The following is a 21,391-nucleotide window of genomic DNA, read 5'->3' on the forward strand; positions in this document are numbered from 1 at the left end:
CAGCTCAAAAAAAAAAAAAAAAAAGAGTGTAATAAACAGAATGAAGCATTTTACCTAACAAAATAAACTCCTGAAATATACTTATTTTTAGATCAGTCAATTTAATAACTTATTTATTAGACAGTATAGCCAAATGACAGCCTCTATGTAATAAAGTTGTAAATACAAAGAAATGCGTGTATTCCATATTTGTAAGCAATAAAAATAACAAGTACTCATATATCTTTCACTCTCTGAAGTGCTGTATTATCTTCGAATGAGGTTTGCTGTTTGTTTTAAATTGAACAGAAGGTTAAGGAAATGAGAGAAAGAGGACTAAAGGCAATAAAATACAGAGAAAACATATTAGCCAGCATCCTGCTGTTTATGTTATCAGCATTCATAAACAATGCTTTCGCTCAGAAGTATCTCTACTGACCACAGAGCCAAAACACCCCAAGTGTCTTTGGGTTGATGTTTCCTGATATTTCCCCCATCTTCACAACATGTAACAGCATTTTAATTCAAATTAAATTTATTCTGCACCCTATCATGCTCTTCACGTAAGGCCAGTGAAACTCAGACCCTTACTCAAACTATAGTTTTTCATTTATATAGTCCCCACTGCATCTCTTTTTGGGAAATGAAAGCCAATGCCGTTCCAATCTCTCACATGCCTTAGAAACAACTGACTCCCTCTTCAAATGTCCGTTTCTTTTAATCACTGGTCTCTGATTGGAACAGGGACTACATCAATGATTACATGTGACAAAAGCAGACTGCCTATCCGCAACATCTTTTGAATGCTGTCTTTTTAATGTATCTCTTCAAAAATTGTCCTGTGTGAAAAATATTATGTACTAATTAAAATGTATTTTATGTGTAAATTCCATCTGACCCATTACTAGATCAGTGTGTGTGTGTGTGTGTGTGTGTGTGTGTGTGTGTGTTTAAACAGGCAGAGTATGGATTTACTTTTGGTAAGTCCCCGACCCTTGGCTGATACTTACACACAATTTGGGAGTTGGGAGACAATGGGAAGGGAGAAGAGCAAGCCAGACATCAAACCCATTTATTCTGAATCTTAAATTATGACTTCTTTATCATCAATATTTTGGTTACATTGTTACACAAAGGACAAATTAACATCCGGTTTGAGGTCGCTTCTTTGACTGCTTTGGGATTAGTGACATCTCCTTGGCATAGGAATTCTGTACTCATCAACGCTCAGCTGGATTTTAATAATATTGTTGTACAAGGTGCCAAAACAGGAAGGATTTGAGAAACCGCTCCTAGGGTGCCTCTGCCAATAGCTTTAACCACTGGGACTCCAGCCTGGCTTCCTGCCAGTGCACGCAGGGGAGTGTCCACACCCCTCTTTCTTGGGCAGATCAGAAGGGGATCCCTGGAGAGTGGCTGGTCTGCTGCCTTTGAAGCACCTGGTCCCAGGTGTGCTCACGCAGAGTGAATCCCAGTAAGTGAAGCATGCTGCTGCAAAGACCCAGGTCACTCCACAGAGAAGCCATATACTCGGGAGACTCGGTCACACAGCACCTGCTCTCATCTTACATGATCCAGGCCACCCAGGAACGCCAGGTTCTTAAAGTACTCCGAAGCGTTAAAAAAAATATCCTGGTTGTTCATTCTCATGGTGCATCTGAGAGAATCTCTTTAAAAGAATCCAAGGAATTGTCCATTTGTCATTTTCACTTTGATATACAGGTACCTTTTGTTTGGTTGGGTCTCATCCAGGAATTCAACATACATTTCTCTCCTTCAGCCCAACATGACGAATAAAAGCAGGGGTGAGGAGGGAGAGCCGAGCGTAGAAAGCAAAGTAAAGCTTTTCGAGGACACACACACACACACACACACACACACACACACACACACACACAGTACAGAACAAAAGTCCAGTCCGATCGTGCAAAACTCGCATCTCCAGATAAAGCACTTCGACAGGATCACAATGCCCCTTCCCCTCCCCAGTCCTCCCATTCTCCCAGGGAAACACACAGAATGAAAGCCAAGCCATCCTTTTTCTTAAGGCTGAACAGACACACAGAGAACACATTTCACGGACTGGCCAGTGGGCGGTGACCTGCAGGGCTCTTGCTTTGAGTGCAGCCAGCCCCCTGCAATCCATCCTGAGGTCTGGGCACTCCTCACTCCGGACAACAATACAGCGTCCATACAAAAGAAGAAATCGCAGTGGTCCCAACAGTAAAATCCCAGATCGACGTTACAATCACAGGTACAAATTGCTCAGGTCCATAGTGTCATTTCTCCTGAAGACCTTATCGTCTAAAACTAATTAGAGGCCAGGTTCCCGAGGAATGGTCAATAGTCAAAGAAAACACTGGAGATTTGGAAGGAAATCATTCTTCTACCTCGACAGTCAGACGGAGCTTGGAAACAAGTTGTCCTGTTCTGCCAAGTTCAGGGGGTTAGGGAGGGCGGATTCCTGGGTCCCGATTACAACTTCCCCGCCACCCCAGGCTCGGCGTTTATAGGGGAAACACCAAGAAGCCAGAGAAGGTGGAGTACTTCCAGCCTCCCATGAGGTTGCCCCGCTCCAGTTTGAGGTGCACCTTGTCCTCCCTCTCCATCAGCAGCAGGACCCCATTGCTGGCTGCTTCTCTGGTCACGTCCTGGTCTCCTGCGAATGCTGAGATCACTGGATAGCCGTTCTGCATTAAACTGACCTACAATGCAGAGGGTAGAGCTCAGCAGGCCAAGCAGGGTCCACTGTTCTCACACACCTGCCCTCTCCTTCCCCCAGCCCTTCCCCCACCCTTTCCATGGAGCCCTACTTCCCCAGGGACCTGACCCAGAGGACTCAGCTGGCTCCCAGCCCCACCCCCTGCTTCACAGAAGGGCTGATAGGGTCTGCAGTAATGGGGAATGGTAACCCAAAGTTCAAAGGGTCCCATTTCCAAAGCTACCCACCTGGATGGTCTGTCTGTTGTACACTTTGACCACGTGGAAGCTGAAGCTATAAATCCCTTTTCTCGGAGCTACAAATATACTGGAGGCAAGATCGAAATGGTTGCCAATATTTACTAACACCTGAAAAAGAGGAACACACAGAGACATAGCAAGCCCCTCCTTGGCACACAGGGTGAGCAGACTGGCACAGCAGTGACCCAGGTCCACTAGGGCCGCTCAGGCTGCCCACCCATGGGGGAGGCACTGCTGGAGTTAAAATTTCCCACAGTGGGAAGTGATTTCAGAGGTATTTCAAGGGATAGCGATTCATAAAGATGTTTAAATTGATATTCATTTATGAGTTGAAAAAGTGGGTGCTAATTTTGTGCATTGGGGGCAGAACAGAGAGAAAGGAAGGAAGGCAATGAGGTCAGTAAACACCCGGATGTTGAGTCTGTTCTGAGGAATGATGGGACTTCAGCATGGAGCTTTGACAAAAATTACTGGACCACACTGAGTGGGTAGAGAACGGGCTATGGGGCAAGAAGCCAATTAAGTGAGATCAGTTCCCTCAGATGAAGCTTCCCACCTAACTTCCTGTATGTGCTCCAGGGCAGAACAGACTGTGTCAGGTCCTGGTCTCTGTGTTCCTGCAGCCCCGGAACATGCCCTGGCAGCACACAGTAGGTGCTCAATAATGGCTGCTGAGTGCAAGATCTCAGTCCATAAACACCTGTGGTGCCTGCTTCCTTCATTTTCCTCTGAGAGATGTTTGCTTCCTTGGATGAGCTATGACATCATGCAATGTGCTTGAATAAATAGCTGGAGAGTCCACACAGCAGCTTGGACACCCTTGGCTCAATCCCGGGAATTCCATCAGGTGCAAGAATAATGACTAATCCAGCCATGGGATACGAGCTCACTTGGCCCTGCAAGTGGGTTTCCTCAGATCAGAGGGGATGGGAGCATGACATCATAAGTAGAAACTGAAGACAAGAGGGCCCCCCATCACAACCCAAATCTTTTTTAGAAGCTGAAGACAGAATTTGGCCACTCTGCCTGAATCCCATCCCCACTCCTACTCACACACAAATGCACAACTCGATTAAGATACTAGAATGGCTTGCCTGGTGTTCTCAGCTTCTAAGACAAACATCCAGCAACAACAACACAGGCCTGGATGAAAGAGCCTGTCATCTGTTCAGAAAATAAATGTCAACTGAATACGTTTTGCGGTGATTTCTTAGGCACTCATTATAGATGAATAACAAGCAATTCCCAGAGCCATGTCAACTGCTGCTCAACCACAGCTGCAGGATGGTTCGGAAGGCAGCCCGCACCGGAGCTGGGGGCACCACCTCCGCCCCCCCTAGTCTATGGGGTTCATATAGACATGAGGGCTCTATGCTTAGGGGTGGTGTGCCCTACTGTTCTGTGCCTCCCCAGGGCTATACTCTCAGTGGGTAGAATGATGTTTTCACGAAGAATAAAGCATTCTCCACTCAAGCTCTTGGAGCTGCTTCTTCCAACTCTTTACCTCAACTCTTTCACCTCAATTTTAAATTCAGGAAACTGGCAGATTTGGAGCCCTGCTGTAGAGGAAAGATCTCCCAACCAGCTCAGAAAAGCAGGCTGTTTCTCCCTAACCAGGAACCAGTGGCGCACCATCCAGCCTGCCCTGCCACAGGTTCCTCATCCATAAAATGAGAACCCTGCTGCCCCTTACCCTGCCCCACATCACCGTTTTCTTGACCCAAATGAACGATGGACGTAAAAAGGTGTTGAAACTATTTGTAGGACATGGGAAGGTAAATTGTAGTAACTCATAATGGAGGACTTATTAATCCAGTAAATAGTTACCTATTTCTTCTTGTCTCCTTTCTTTGAACATAAAGTAAATATTATTATGTCTTATAAATAAAAACAGATTGAAGGCAGACTCCCTCCCATCACCACCCCCAAATCCCACAAAACTTCATGAATGTACAGACTCCCTAACAACAAGGAAAACAAATGAACACACTGGCCTAAAATGAGTCAAGGGTGTGTGTGCAGGTTTATCGATACTCAGGAGTGAGAGTGGGTTTATGCAGAGGGGAGGTCTCAGTGTGGACAGCTGAAGAGGGTTCCGTTTGTGGAAGGCTTAGGCTCCTAAGGAATGGACTGATGCCTTCAAGTTTGGAAAGCACTATTATGTTTCAATTTGTTTCTGAAAAACAACAGAACCAAGGGGGGAGGGATCCAAGAGGAAGGTCATGACCTCTAATCCTGAGCAGCCACACCAGAGAGGGGGTTGCCAAGGTAGGATCCTATTCACAACCCTTTGGCTTTGGCCTCAGCGGGAAAAGTTAAGTGGATAAGGGCAACAGAAGTCATCGATCCTTTTTATTATTATTATTATTCCCATAACCACACTGCATATTGATATCGTGATATATTGTATTTGTAGATTGTCTTATATATTGTTTTCACTACACATTGCAATTATATAAGAAGCTATTTCGTTTTGTATTTATATAACCATCCTGCTATTTCCCTCACACACTTGCTCACTTATTTTTCTTGAAAATAAATATCCTCTTCCCAGTCCTTTCCAAAATAAGCAATAGGCACCTCTTTTCTGAGCGTCTGGGCCTCCTGAGGACCCTCCTTGAGCTGGAGAGTTTACAATGCTCAGTCTCTGCGTTGGCCACATGGGTGAGAACGGCCCATCTACCACAAATGACAGCCCCCACCCCCGGGCAAAAAGTAAACCATACAGTTCCCTTTTGGGAAATAGCTTTCTGAGCTCTTAGCTTGATGGGCTTCTCAGTCACCAAAGTGCCACCTGAGCGGACAGGTACAAGGAAGCTATAACGCGATAAGGAGGAAATGTCAAGGAGAGCGCACTAGAAACAGGAGAGAGAAGGAAGAGGCGCAGGGCAGGACAGGGCAGAGGAGGGAAGAACCTGGAACTGCAGGTCCCTGACGCGGGAAGCCCCAGCCCCAGCGCCCAGGCTCCCGCCCTGTTCTCCTGGGCAAGAGGCACCGTGCGCAAACCGGCCAGCTGACCTGGTCGAAGTAGATGGTCATGGTGCGGTTGCTCATCTCCGACGGCTCGTGGTTGGTGCTCCGAGTGGCGGAGAAGGCCACTTTGGCGCTGCCAGAGCGCACGGAGATGCCAAGGGAGGAGGTGACAGCACCGTCCGCCGATGGGCTGGAGTCGCACACCACCAGGCACTTGCCCTCCAGCACGATGGGCTCCGTGTCGTTCTGCGCCCGCACCGGGCAGCCGGCGGGCAGCAGCAGCAGCAGCAGGGCCAGCGCCGCCCCGAGGCAGGAGCCGCAGCCCATCGGCTCGCGCAGCGCCCCCCGGAGCCCGGGCATGGTCAGCGGCGGCCTGCGGGGGCCCTGGCCAGGCGCCGGCATCCGGGCTGGGGGGGGCGGCGCGCTTGGGACAGCGGCAGAGGCGGGAGGAGCGCGGGCGGTCGAGCAACGTGCGGGGCCAGGGATAGCCTCCTCTGGCCTGGGTCCCCTGCTCTGATGGTTAAGGCCAGGATCGTCCTCACAAGAAAAGCGCCAGCGGACCTGTCAGGGCAAAGAACCCACACCCTTAGACTGGGAGGTGAAGCAGTTCGGGAGGGGGCGCGGGGAGCAGGTGCCTGAGGCGCTTGGGCCCCTCACTGGAGGCCACCCTCTTGCTCCCGCGCACAGCCGCCCCCCTCCCGCACAACAGGTCCCGAGAAACGCACGGCGCCCTGGGCAGGGCATCCCTGAAGGCTCCGGGGTGGCGCGCGACAGAGGTGCAGTCAGGTCAGGGGCCGCGATTCTGCAGGATCTCAGCACTAAGACAGGATCGGGCCCCCTCGGGGACTCCGTCAGCGCCACCCCACACCCCCTTCTAGCCTAAGGCGGGGGGGAGCTCAGGACGCGGCAAAGGAAAGCCCACTCATGCTGTATCGCCTTCATTTCAGCGGCATTTTCCTCAACACACTACGAACCCTTTCCCCTTTCTCTGCTTCCCCTTTCATCCTGTCTTTTCCCATCCTCGACATTTTTTTAAAGCAGTCCATCCAAAGACCAAACCTCCAGGAATCCTTGGGATGAATTAGAGAAAAAGAAAAAAAGAGACTCAAAAGCAGACACCCACTTCCACCGCGTCCCCTCAGCCAGCAGCGAGCGCCTTTGGAGAGTCCCTGGGATCCCTCTGGCACAGGCGGGGATGCCGGCGCCCTGAGCCCTGAGCCCTGAGCTGGCCTGATGGTGCAGCTTTTGTTTCCAGACTCCGGGCTCCCGTTTGCTGAGCTGGGAGGCGGCCCCGAGACTCTCTGCTAACTTAACCCCTTTCTCCGGCCCCCTCCGATCCCCCTAAACCAGACAGGTCATTTCCACACCCAGCCCATAAACAAAAAAGCCAGAAGCCTCTCCCCGCGCCGCCCACGGCCTCTGAACAACTCCTCTAATAGTCTAAGAAGAGAGAAGTTGTTTCTCCACGAGTAGCCTCTGTCCTCAGCCCCAGACAAAATCATGTCCTTCTTCTCGGTCGCTTCTCCCGACGCCCGGACGCAGACTCGCGACGGTCCCCGTTGAAATACACGCATGAAATGCAGTTAACGCGCGGATCGCGGAGCGCAGGGCTGGGTTGGTTACCTGGAACAGCCATGACGAGCGAGCACCGCCGTCAGCCAAGTTCTGCTTAAAGAGGGTGAGCCGAGCTGGCGGGAGGAGACACCGGGCGCAATCCGCTCCCCGCGCCTGGCCAATGCAGCTCCGCCCCGCCCTGCCCCTCTGCCTCGCCGGCCCGCGCCTGCTCCCAGCGCACTGCACGGGTCCAGACCCGCACGCCCCGCGCCCCAAACCGGACAGCACCCCACTCCGCGCCCTGCACCTCTTACGCCCTCGCTTCGCACTGGTGCGCTACGCGCACCGCAACGCACCCGGCCGGCACGCGTTCCGCACCGGGTCTGCACCGCTCCTGCGCCCGCTGCGCGGCTCTCTCCTCCCACCCCAGCCCCACAGCCCCAGCCTTCCCCTGTCTCCAGGCGGCTCAGCCAAACGCCACGAGGTCTCCGAGCACTCAAGGCGCCCTCCGGGCTCAGCACTCGCTCCCGCACCCCCGCCGCACCCTCCACCACCTAGATTCGGCTCTCACCCTAACACCCAGAGCGAAATCCTCCCTGACGCCTCTTTCAAAAATTAGGCACCGTCAAAAGCACTGGTCGCACCTCTGATTTTTGATTCTTTCTTTTCTTTTCCAAATTCCCTCCAAATCTTAATCCTGAGCAGCGTGACCACTTTCATAATTGAAAAGGGGTTGAGAGGAGGAAGCAGTTTTATTGAGAGAGAAAGGGGGGGGGGAGAGAGAGAGAGAGAGAGAGAGAGAGAGAGAGAGAGAGAGAGAGAGAGAGAGAGAGAGAAGAAACAGAAGAAAAGAATGGAGAGGAAAAGGCTTGGGATTTGAATGGTTTAGGGCAGCTGTGGTTCCGGAGTCTCCAGTTTGGGAAATGTCAGGATTTGGCAGGGATTAAGGAGGCGCCTCCGCCGGGGTTTCTGTGCTGCTCCTCCGATCCTCCGGGCTCCCGGAGCGCGTTGGCACTCGCGCTTATTTATTAAAATGCCTGCTCTGAGCTCTAAGGACTTGGGGAGACGCGCGGGGTTTCCGAGCTGCGCCCAGAGCGCGGCGACCGCAAGCACGGACGTGGGGCGCCACCTACGGGCGCTGGGGTCTCCCTGCCGCGGGCTCCGGAGGCGCGGGGGAGCCCCTCGGGACAAGGATGGGGTTTGCTGAGTCCTCTTTAACCCTCAAAAGCACTCCTGGCCTCTGCAAAAATACAAAAATAAATGATCTTTCTTTGCACCCTCGCCCCTGATCTTTGCTCTCACAAACATCTCTGCTAAAATGATAAATGCTGCAATCAGGTTCTCCCAGCATCATTGTCTGCTGAACCCTGGGCTGTATACTCCATGCCTCCTGTAAACAAAGGCAGTAAGTATGTAGCTGTGCATTCACTTTTAAAAACATCTTTAAAAAATACTTAATCCTTTGACTTGCACAGTATCTCTTTGCTGATAGGCTGATCAAAATAAATTGGCCAATGCTACACATAAGAACAGAGCAAAACAAAAGTATTTCTTATTCCTCCGCACTTAGCACCTAACCCTCTTTCTTATGGAGATTTCAGCCAGGGTTCTGGTTCTACCCTATATGGGTCTTTTCAGGTAGGATGTATTCAAGCCTCATTCCCCACAGACTCTCACAAGACTCTTCTCCCCATCAGAACCCTCGGCACAGAAGAACTCCAAATCAGTTCAACCTAAATGGATGTGGAAGAAGACAGGGTAAGGTGGAAACAATCCCATTGTATTACCTGAGATCATTATAGTGTAGGGTTGTAAAAATCCGATGAAAAGAACTGTCCAGCCAAATGTTTTCTACTTCACGTGCAAAATAGCACAAAATATAAAATAGCCCCCAAATCTATTATCCTCCTAAGATATTTGCTGAAAATCAAGTGTTTTGCTTTAACATTTTTAAAATGTACTGGTCAGATGCACTGGACTTTGCCAGGAAACTTCTCCAAAGCCATTATATTTTGCTACCATTTTTATGAGGTTAACACAATGGAAATTGTTAATTCTTATTTTCAGATAGTTACATTAGTCCAATATTGCATCAATTTTACAATCTCTTATTGCCACAATAAGCACAGCACTAGCATTCCATCATAGAGAGTTCTGATTTGAATGCAAGCACAAATAACAAAGGACGCTGGGTCTCTGGAGGAAATGTGAGGCACAGACTGAAAATCAGACCAAGTGGGAATGCTAATGAAGTAGCAATACCTCTCACACATCTATACATCTTTAAATAACAGCTCTGTTAAGCAACTGCCTTAAAGGTTGCATTATAAGCATTTCTTCTAACTAATACGAATGCAAACACACGTGAACCAGATTATTATCATCACCTTTTGGATAATAAAAGCAAAACTTTTTCAGGTGTCAAAAACATGTTTAAATTCTATAAATAAACTGTTCATCTGCATGGTAAACTCAATCACAGAATTAGAGCCGTAAGCATTTTATATGGGAAAAACAGGTTTGGTTTAAATATAGGCTTGAGGCTATTTTTAGAAGGAACTTGGTAATGGTGAAAACTAGCAGATTGATAGAGATGGAACATTATTTATCTACTGATGAATTGATTGTTCTAGCTGTAAGGAGACATTTAAGTCGTGATAGATTTAAGTCCATAAACATGCTTAGAAAATTTTTAGAATGTCACTAGATTTAAAAGTGAAAATGTTTTCTAGTTATCACAGAGATTACTTTTTTCTGCCCCATTTCCATGTTATTAGTAATTGTTACGATTAGTAGAACAGTAATAGTAGACTCTATTCAGTGTAGGTACATCCCCATAGACAATCACAATGTCAACCATTTATTGAGCATCCATTGCATGTTGGATATTATCTAGGATGTAACACACAGTTTAACACCCATCATCACCCTGCAGCTGACAGATGGTCACACAGAGCTTAAGAGGAAAGTATTCTAATTTTTTTTAAGTGGGAAAAGGAGGCTGAGATAATTCAAGTTCCCTTCCTTCCATTTGTCCTAAGTATTGATCTCTAATAGAACATAAATATATTTCCCTGGGATAAAACACACCACTGGAATACATCTTCAGTGTGCATGGTAGCCTTTTCTTGCTGTTTTAAACTAATATACCATATTTATGATTTTATTCCAGGTATATGATAAATATGATCTGCTACATATTTTATTCTCTAAGATGTGAACATCATATGTGTACTTTTAAACACAAACATGAAAGCATTAATAAGCAGAGATGATTTTCTTTTAATTTTAACTTTATTGGAAAATACTTGACAACTATAATTATATATATTTAAAGTATACATGCATTGTGATGACTGGATAGACATACACAATGTAGAATGATTCCCAAGAGCAAGACAATGAATACATCTATCACCTCACATATTTCACAGTTAACTTTTTTTAATTTATGTGGTGAGAATGTTTAAAATTTACTTTCAGCAACTTTTAAGCATACGATACCATCTGACTGACTATAGTCACCATGCGCTACATTAGACCCTAAGTACTTCTTACAACTGAAAATGTGTACCTTTGACCTACATCACCCACGTCCCTCTCACCCCAACCCCTGGCAACCTCCATTCAATTCTGTTTCTATGATATTACCTTTTTATTTTTTTTAAGATTCCTCATGTAAGTGAGTTTATACAATATCTTTCCTTCTTTGGCTTATTTCACTTAGCACTAGCATCCTACCTTTCAGATTCATCCATTTTGTCACAAATGGCAGGATTTCCTTCTTTTTAATGGCTGAATAGTCGATTGTATATACGTACCACACTTTCTTTATCCAGTCATCTGTTGAGGGACATGTAGGTTGTTTACATACCTTGGCTATTGTAAATAGTGCTGCAATTGACATAGGGGTGCAGATAATTTTGAGATCCTGATTTCATGTCCTTCGGATACAATACCCAGGAGTGGGATTGATTAATCACAAGGTACTTTCATGTTTACTTTAGTAGAAATATAACTTTTTGAAACTGTATTTCCAAGGTGATATAATACTATTCTAGAGGGTTTGTAAGATGTGGAAAATAATAATTCTAAACATTGCATACCGTTAAGTTATACATGCTAAATTGTTACCTATGCATGCTTATATTTCTCACTATAATAAAAACATATGGAAGTGCATATTAAAATTTTATAATAGCAATAAAGAGAATAAATACTCAATGCTCTTTGGACACTTTACTGAGTTAGCAATATAAGAAAAAAATCTTTAAAGATTGTAACCAGTTCAAATTCAGTTCAACAGAAAGAACAGGAAAAGTGTGTCTATATAAGCAACAAGTTTGTAATTGTTGAATGAAATTACTAAGTAATCAAAATAATCTGGTCAAAACAGGTAAACATTTGTGACTAGTTAATAATAGGATAGCCGAATTTGAGTCAATAAGACTGTTTGCATTGTGTGGTCATATAACACAAAACAAATTACCTCTGTCACTCACAGAGCATACTGAACTATTTTTAAAGACCATGTACAGTAAAACTTGATATAATGGACTAATTCGGGCATGAGGGTGTCCATTATAGCCAAAAGTCCATTACAGATTGAAGTAGGTTTTCTGAATTCCTATGTTAAAAAAATCGACAAATCACTTAGCTTACCTGTTTTTAGTTATGTAGATACATTTGTATAATTAAAATTAAGTGTTTATGAAAAGTTTAATTTCACAGAAAAGTTTTTATATGTATTACAGTGATTTTAAATTTATACTGACTGGGTCTAGTAAATGCATGCATGCATTCACCACTGTGAGTAAACAAATGCTCAGAGCTGGGTGTGGCTTAGTGCACATGGGAACATCAGCTGGCACATGTTAAAACTACTGCAGAAAGTCATGCCATTTGACAAAGAACCAATTAACCAATTATCACTCGTGATGCTTTGTGATCACATGCTAATCATTTGCAGAACATAGTTTACCAGTGGTGACTCTTGGATTTAAATATGTAGACTGTAGTTGTACTAGTAGATATGTAATATTTATTTATGTCTGCAAAATTACTACAGTGTTTTTTCTAATATACAGACTATTCACTAAAATTTGTTAAAAATAACAATGAATTAATAACAAAAAAATAACTTGTTAGTTTAATTATAAGAAAACCTTGGTTGAAAGCATTTTAACATTAACAGGGTGCTAATGTTCACATATAACATATGGACCAAAAATTTTGTCCCTCAAAATTGAGGTCTGAAAAATTGATTATTTACTGTACTAGCTATTTTTTTTCTCTGACATACATTTCAACATTTAATAAATATTATTTACAAATATGATTTTTAATTTAGTTTTTATTAGCAAATTGATAAAATAGAGAGCAACCTTGGACTAACAATGTGATATCATTTCTACAGTATTACAAAATGAACATATTACATTATAAAAAAATCACTTTTGTTGTTCTAGAATGCCATTTACACTTAAAAAATATGTATAAGTACAGTTACATATTGTAGATAAGTATTAGGGCTAATGAGACTGTATTAGTCAAGGTATTGCAAACATTCAAAGTGACCTATTTTCTTGGTACTTCAATGTCTCCTGCTACTTGATTCTTATTAAGGCATATCTTAAAATTAGTGAAAAAGAAAAATTAGTAACTTAATGGACTTATAACATTTGAAATATTATATGCCTGCAGACATGGAAACCATTATTTGGGAAAAGAAACAATTCATCTTTGTTCTTTTCAGCTATGTCTTATTGTCTTACATAATCCTAATATTTAATTTCTTCTATTTTATGGTAGGCAATGTCTCTATTGCTTTACCAAATTGGGTCAAGTGCCTAATGTTAGTCATTTTAATGCTATCAAAACAAAAGTTTTTATGAACTAGGGTGCCATTTGTCAACTCTTATTTCTCAATAAAGGATAGATGATGATATTGCAAAATGAAAGTTCCTTCTGCAAGCTCTTGCTAAAAGAATTCTAGCGGCCCAGAAGGGAGTAAGGATTCATTTAGTATGAAGCTAAAGCATTTCCTAAATTTTTACTTAAATATTATTTCTTATAATCTAATTGTGTAAGTTTCTGGAATATCCACAGCCACATGTATGTTTTCAACAATCATATTCAGAATATTTTGAATACATATATGTATATGAAGTAAAAACATGCATAATTTAAGATAAAACAAAACTGCTAGTTTTGTGCTTTCAGAAATATTCCAGGAAGTTACAGGTCAATGTGTATTTCCCTCTCAAATGTTCCCCTGTAAGAATAAATTACAATGGTACCAGAGGCCCAGTGCACGAAATTCATGCATGGGTAGGGTCCCTAGGCATGGCCAGCGATCAGGGCTGGTCAGGGCCTTCCTTCCCCAGCTGCTAGCTGCCAGCCGGGGCCTTCCTCTGTTTGCGGCCTTCTTCCATTCAGCGCCGCCCTCTGGTGATCAGCACACATCATAGCAAGGGGTCAAACTCCCGAGGGGACAATTTGCATATTAGCCTTTTATTATATAGGATGTTGAATTTGCAATTGTTGGGTAATGCTTTAATTCCAAAACTTTTGGAGCTAAACTTAAGCACTTCTAAGAATACTATTTATTCTTACCAGGGGACATACCTACATCCTCAAAAAGCAACATATCCACAGGATATGATGGGATTAAAGTTGAGAGTTTAGGGAAAAGCCATCTGGAAGGTTCTATGATTCAAGCAAGAGTGAGGTCTGGATGTGGGTCCAGTCTCTGGTACTGGTGAGGGGGAGGAATCACCCGATTTCTTAGTGAGCTCCTTGTCACCATCTCCTGGCTGAGTCTGGCAAAGCTCCACCTCCCACAGCCTTAGTGACCTGGAATCTGAGGTATTTCTGTCATGTTGCTAGAGCAAACCGTACTGTGAAAGGATATTTTAGTCCAACACAGACTAAATGTAATTCAAGCATTGTTGAGATCTGAACACAATCTTTTTGTTGACATTCTGAAGCCATAACTAATTATTTCATGCTTGATATTAATGATTTATCTTGAAACTATTTTGGAAACAGAGCCTCCTAATGGAGCATTAAGTAAGCATTCACAGGACTGCTATGTTTTTAATACTGAGAAATCTGAAGGCTTGCGTTTTAGAGTTGCACCCTGCACAGGCTGAGAACAGCTGCTTATCCCATAGGAATCATTCTTCTGATCTAACCCATTGCAAAAGCCATTTTACCCTGATCAGAAGTTTTTAAGAGAAATATGGCCATTCTCCGCACAGAGATCAGAGTGCAGGAACAAATATATTTAAGGAATGTTTCTCTACCTGAGAGGGAAGGATGTGCTGCCTGGCTGTTTGAGCAAGCAGTGAGCTGAATCCATGTGCCACACCTCCTCATCTGCTGTTTTACCCTAACTCACCCAGACTACAGTGAATTTACTGAGGAAAGGAAGGGGGACTTTATGTGCCAAGGACTCCCAAACTGTAATGAACACTCGAATCACCTGGAAGCCCCCCTACAAAAGTATTTTCTGAATCAGTAAGCGTGGGGTGAGACCTGAAATTCTACATTTCTGACAAGCTCATAGCTGAGGACAGTCCTCCTGGTCTTCAGGCTCCACTTTGAGTAGCAAAATCTATTCTATTCTTATGGGGAATTAAACTATACTGGAAATATTAGAAGGTTTATTATTAAGACACTAGTAGTCCAGTGCATGAAATTCGTGCACATTAAAAGGGAATTAATTGCCCTAACCGGTTTGGCTCAGTGTATAGAGCATCAGCCTGCGAACTCAAGGGTCCCAGGTTCGATTCTGGTCAAGGGCATATACTTTGGTTGCGGGCACATCCCCAGGGGGGAGTGTGCAGGAGGCAGCTGATTGATGTTTCTCTCTCATCGATGTTTCTAACTCTCTATCCCTCTCCCTTCCTCTCTGTAAAAAATCAATAAAATATATTTTTTTAAAAAAGAAATTAATTAGCAGAGATATTTTAGTATTGCTATTTGCCCTTTCTCTATAATAAAAGTGTGAGAGATGAAAGGAAATTAGTAAAATGTATATGAAAATAATATATAAATTTATTAATAAATAAACAGTAACAAAAGGATATAACAACAACAGAGGCATGATATAAAAACGACAAAAACATGGTATGAAAACAACAAACCATGATATGAAAACAACAAAAACATGATATAAAAACAACAGTGATGCAAACAATGACTGATAAAGTGATTAAACTTATTCTAATATATCCCTGTACACCACATTAAGAGTGAAAACACTTTCAGAGTGCTTGACTAATTTCCCTTGTGATGAAATATTTAGAACTTTAACTGTAACATCATATGCTCTTCAAACTCGAGAGAAAGCAACATATAACTGACCATGTGCAAAAATGGATTCAGGTAGGAATATGCCTACTTTGTCTAGACTTTGTCCTTGTGATTTATCAATAGTCATCACAGATACTGGCATCACGGGAAACCATCATCGAATCAATTTAAGTGGGAGGCCAGTGTCAGATGGGGACAAATTAATTCTTGGAATCGAACAGCCTCTCCCTCTGCAGATCCTGTTAATACTTCAGCTTCGATAATGTTAGGTCGTAATCTTTTGATAATAAATCTGGTACCATTACAAAGACCCCATTTACTATTGAGATTTCTCAATAGCATGATGATTGCACCCACTTTCAATTTTAATTTATGACACAGCATTCCCAAAGGAGTAATATTATTAAGAAATTCCATAGGAAAATTTTCCTTTTCAGCATCATCTGTGGAAACACTAAAATATGTGTGAAAATCTCCATGGAGTATATACAAAATTTCTTCATTTAATTGTTGAACATGCTTATTTTTTGGACAAAGAATTGCACGTTTAGATATATTTTTAATATTATCTATAGCAGTGGTTCTCAACATTGGCTGCACATTAGAATCACCTGGGAATCTTTTTAAAATCCTGATTCCTAGACCTCATCCTCCAGAAATTGTTTCTTTGTTATGGGTAGGGCCACAACATTAGTAACAAAGAAACAGAATTTCCGGATCTGAAAACAGAACCACTGATCTTTAGATATAGTATTTCCAAAGGTAGCCTCAATAATAGATCCATCACAAATCATTTCACTTCCATGCTCCGCTCCGAGGGCAGGTTCCTGCCTGAAACCTCACCCTCCAGGAAACAGCTGGGGGAGGGCGCAGCCATTTCCAAGAGGACCCATGCAGGACTGACTTCCTTCCGGTTGGTCACGGTTCTGGCCATGATGTTACACCCAGGGTTTTTATAGATTAGATTTATGAGGAGAGCATGCTTAAATAAAGGAAGTGAAACTCACATCAGAAAATGGCCTGGTGATCATAGAGTAAACATGGAAGCCAATATCCAATAATATGATTTCACAGCAGTTGTTTCCTTACTGCCCACCCAGGCTATTTTCTCAAGTTTAACTTGTTATGTTCTATAGACATTATTTCCGAAAGAAATCACTTTTGTGTTCAAATCTTACACAAAATGGAATTTATTTTTATTTTTTTATTTTTGCCTTTCTGAAAGCTCAAATTTGACAAGACAAATTAAGGAAAACTGAGGGACAGCTTCCTAAATGCTTCTGTAATTGACACCTCAGGACAGTTTCTTATCTGTGTACAACTTTTCTATCAGGAGTTACAACATAAATGTCCGGAAAGGGGTTCAGTTCCTTTGCATATCACTGGGCAAACACTACCTGGGGCTGAAGTGTGGTGGTGTGTTTCTGTGAAATGTCTCCTGAATCAGAAGGTGTCGTGTGTCCCAGCAGCCCCGGGGAAGGGGATCATGGCATCGATACTTGGATCTGTAATCACACACAAGAGCACAAATTCTGGCTGTCGTATCAGATTATTCTTCTTTACATAAAACTTGGGCTTTGTATACCCACTACCTGAGTACCTGCAAGTTAAAAATTAACTTTGAAATGAGCAAACTTCGGAACCTGGGCAGGTTGACTGGATTTTTGTTTGAAAAATGATGGCTTTGCTCTGTCATAATGATCTACAAGGAAGTGTCCAGATGTCCCTGCAGGATTCTCTTCATTGCCAATAAGCATAAGTGTTTGTGAAGTTTCTAATATATCTGAGGCACACATTGTATTGTATCATGAGTTCTCTGGAGGAGAAGCCAGCCACACGATAGCTAAGGAAGATACTTAATGAGTCAGAATGCAGCAAGTCAGGGAGGTGCTGAGAAGTCAGAGGATCTGCAGACAGTTAAGTTTGAGAGCTGACCCTGGGGTCATGGGGAAGACAGGCTTTGAGTAAAGAAAGACAAGCAGTTTCATTAGCGAAGGCAGATTCCCTTTCAAATTCCTGGACTCTGAACCCTAAGCAATGAGACATATTTTTACCCAGCTTTCAAAAATACTGAAACCAAAAGCTCATATCATGAAATATAGCAGAACATGGATGGCCTTACTTGTCAGGGAAGTTTTTGTTTTAAGTAATTTTAAAAAAATCCTCTATGTGTCCTTAGGAAGCTTTCAGTGAACATTAAGAATTAGATTAAGTTTTGTTTTACTTCATAATGTTATTTAAGATGTTCGGCACAGAATAGTTTTTAAATGTTAGACTCATACTAAAATGTTCCTTGATTTATTTCTATGCATTAAATAGTTCCCTAAAATGATATATGGTTACATTTATATCATCTTGTTTACCTCTCCATTATGGTGTGTATGGTGAACCCAAGGCGCTAGCATTTTTTATACAAATACTTCGCTTATCCACAAACTATACTTTTTTGCAAACAGGTCCCATGACTTTTTGCTTCGCTATTTTCAACACATCCAACATGCACCTTTGACTTACGTTTGCATATTGATAAACTCAATCTGTCACTCATTAATTCATAATTTTAAGTAATTCTATTATATGTCTTCATGCATACTTTCACAAATACATAATGAGAACAAAATGATTTAAATAAGTAAAAAGTGATTCAGAACTTAAGATAAAAAATTTTATTAGCCCATTGAGAAAAATTGGATTGAAGAGATTTGTTTGTTTGTTTGTTTGTTTGTTTGTTTGTTTATATTTTCCTGTGCACCAGGAGATACTCACAGCTTAAAGACCCAACCTGGTTCAATCCATTGCTTCCAATTGTTAGCATTTATATTTCTGAGTGGTCCAACTCTTGCTTGAGATAGGATTGAGTAAAAGATAGCAGAAGAGGCAGATTGAAAATTTTCTCAAAGCCTTCACAAATGGGAGATCTACCCTTCCGTATGCACTTCGAGTGCAGGCCATCACTAACTTCCATACATCTTCATAGAACAGGGCTGATGTTTGGGTCTCTATCCATACACATGTGTGGCTTAGTTTCCTTGGAAAAAGAAAACAAAATGTCTATTAATCAAACTGAGGTTTTTTTCAGATATGTTTATGGCATGAAATTGCATGAGTTCCATTATATATAAAATCTATTAAACACATAGTTTACTTTTATAATATCAATATCATAGTTTAATATTAACTAATACAGCTCTTTAGTGCATGAAAGAAATATATTGTCCTAACCTCACTGACTCACCTTAGACAGTGTGGGAACTGAAAATTCAACCTTAAAAGTGCAACTTGCCGAAACCGGTTTGGCTCAGTGGATAGAGCGTCGGCCTGCGGACTGAGGGGTCCCAGGTTCGATTCCGGTCAAGGGCATGTACCTGGGTTGCGGGCACATCCCCAGTAGGAGATGTGCAGGAGGCAGCTGATCGATGTTTCTCTCCCATCGATGTTTCTGACTCTCTATCTCTCTCCTTTCCTCTCTGTAAAAAATCAATAAAATATATTTAAAAAAAAAAAGTGCAACTTTCTCTTTTATGATTTTGTGACTGTACAATTGTGCTGACCTTTCATATAAAAAAAGCAAACCATTGCTATTGGGTTTTTTGTTGTTTTGTAAATCCTCACCTGAGATACTGGAGGATGCTCCAACCTACTGAGCCATACTGGTCAGGGCGGTGTTTGGGTTTTTTAGTGAGCCTGTTACCCAGTGCCCCAGTTCTTGTAACCTTTTGTTTCCCTTTTTTCTACCAGGTCCTTCAGTGGGTGATTTCTGCATCCCATTCACACATGCATCAGAGAGAGGGATTTTTAAAAATATAATACAAATATTTAAATTAAGCTATCATAGACATACCTAATGTTTTATATTTCTTTTTGAAGAAATGTATAGAAAAGAAACCAACTCCTTCTTCAATGCATGGTTGGAAACTTTTATAATATGAAGTGAATGGCTCGATAGTGGGAAATGAAAGTGGGACTCACAGAATGTGGAGGGGAGCCAGTGACATGTATGGTCATTGTCCTAAAAGATGTTCAAGTGCTCACTAAAATTATGGGGGTGGGGAAACCCCACAGCATTTTCAAGTATATTGGCCCAGATAATAAAATGAAAAATAATATATTCCTGTTGGTAGTGAAAGGAGAAATTCAGGAGGCTAGTGTTATTGAGCTAAACTCCCATCTTTCAACTAGGAAATCAATACATTGAATAAAGTTGATAAGTATATGAATAGACCTAAAATAATAATATCATTTAGACTGGGAAATAGTAGAAGAAGAAGAAAACAAAAAGAAATTAAAAAAAAAAGATTACTACAGGCATTAAGAAGATATTAGGCAAAAATCCATTATCAGTATGATTAAACCTATATGTTTCTGTATTTTTAAATTTATTACTGTATTTAAATTTGTGACTATTATTTTGGAAATCATTTTCATTAAAAAAACATGAAATATATTTTCTTTTTTTTTTGCATTGAATAAGGACCAATTTTTTTATTGTTTTATTGCTTAAAGTATTACAAAGGGTATTACATATGTGCCCCTTTTTTTTCCCCCCGCCTTTGACTTTTCTTAATATATTATCTTCTAAACTAAGTGCAGAGTGGTGGCAAGGAGAAGGGATTGGATTTAGAGTTAGGAAGGGGAAGGGAGGGCTCCCATCAGAGGACCACTGAGGAGAAGGGTGTCTCTGGCCTGCATGTTCCTTTAGAAAAGACCAAGCTGGATCTCAGGGTTTTGGGAAATATAACTCCAAGGGCAAGTGCAAAGTAGGTATCCCTCACTTCCTCAGGGGGTTCAAAACTGAAACAAGTAAATGAAAGAAGAAACTACAAATTTCTTTTTATTGTCATACTGGGCAAATAGAAAGTATAGCCCCAGTCAAATAATAAGGGATCCCAACAGGCAAGTTTTAGTAAATGAACTTGCAATTTGCAATACCCGTGTGTGTGTGTGTGTGTGTGTGTGTGTGTGTGTGTGTGTGTGTGTGTGTAACACATTTTGATGATAGAAACCTCAAACATTTGGATAATTTAGGTAACAACAGCTAATTTACAACTTGGGTGGATATATAATTTCACTGCCAGAAAACTACCTGATCCAGGTCATAGAATTTGGGATATGATGATAATCAAAAGAGGACAAGATTACAGTCCACAATTCAATCTAGAAATCTTACCCCCCCCCAAATAAATGTAAATTTATTTTTAAAAACTCACTATTAATTCTGATAAGAGGTCTGGGCTAAGATAAATTTGAAATATTTGGCTAAAATGAGATTTGAAGACAACTGTCAGATTCATTTTTCAGCTTTCTGCCTATCCTTCATTACCAGGTCTCAGTGCGAATTGATTATATTACTGGGGAAGCAGCCCATATTTCTATAATGAAGAAATATTATAGCATCCTTTGGTTCTCAATCTGCAGGGAAAGAATTAATAACTAATCACATAATCTCCCCTATAATTTATCCTTCATAATCCTTAGCTCATGGAATGACTAATAATGTGAAAGGAAGTGAAAACTTAAGACTATTAATATTTGTTGTTTTCATTACACCCTTCTTATTAGGGTTTGACTGTGGTGAAGGCAGTCCATTTGAAATGTATTATAAGAA

At 42.1% G+C, this 21,391-nt stretch overlaps 1 protein-coding gene across 3 annotated transcripts; it reads right to left on the reverse strand.

Annotated features, from left to right (window-relative positions):
• Positions 1-1,034: 1,034 nt before the first annotated feature.
• Positions 1,035-8,442, reverse strand: CBLN2 (cerebellin 2 precursor). Of its 3 annotated transcripts, none has more exons than XM_059706365.1 (4): positions 8,112-8,442; positions 5,959-6,474; positions 2,929-3,048; positions 1,035-2,684 (listed from the first exon to the last, which is right to left on the reverse strand). In XM_059706365.1, exons 2-4 carry the CDS (start codon positions 6,313-6,315, stop codon positions 2,487-2,489), a joined length of 675 nt encoding a protein of 224 aa, XP_059562348.1. In that variant the 5' UTR covers positions 6,316-6,474; positions 8,112-8,442; the 3' UTR covers positions 1,035-2,486. The 3 variants fall into 3 exon arrangements, with proteins under 3 accessions (XP_059562348.1, XP_059562349.1, XP_059562347.1); XM_059706366.1 differs by lacking the exon at positions 8,112-8,442 and adding an exon at positions 7,537-7,738; XM_059706364.1 differs by lacking the exon at positions 8,112-8,442 and adding an exon at positions 7,037-7,241.
• Positions 8,443-21,391: the final 12,949 nt, after the last annotated feature.

Source organism: Myotis daubentonii, chromosome 8 (assembly GCF_963259705.1).
Source record: "Myotis daubentonii chromosome 8, mMyoDau2.1, whole genome shotgun sequence".
Taxonomy (NCBI): domain Eukaryota; kingdom Metazoa; phylum Chordata; class Mammalia; order Chiroptera; family Vespertilionidae; genus Myotis; species Myotis daubentonii.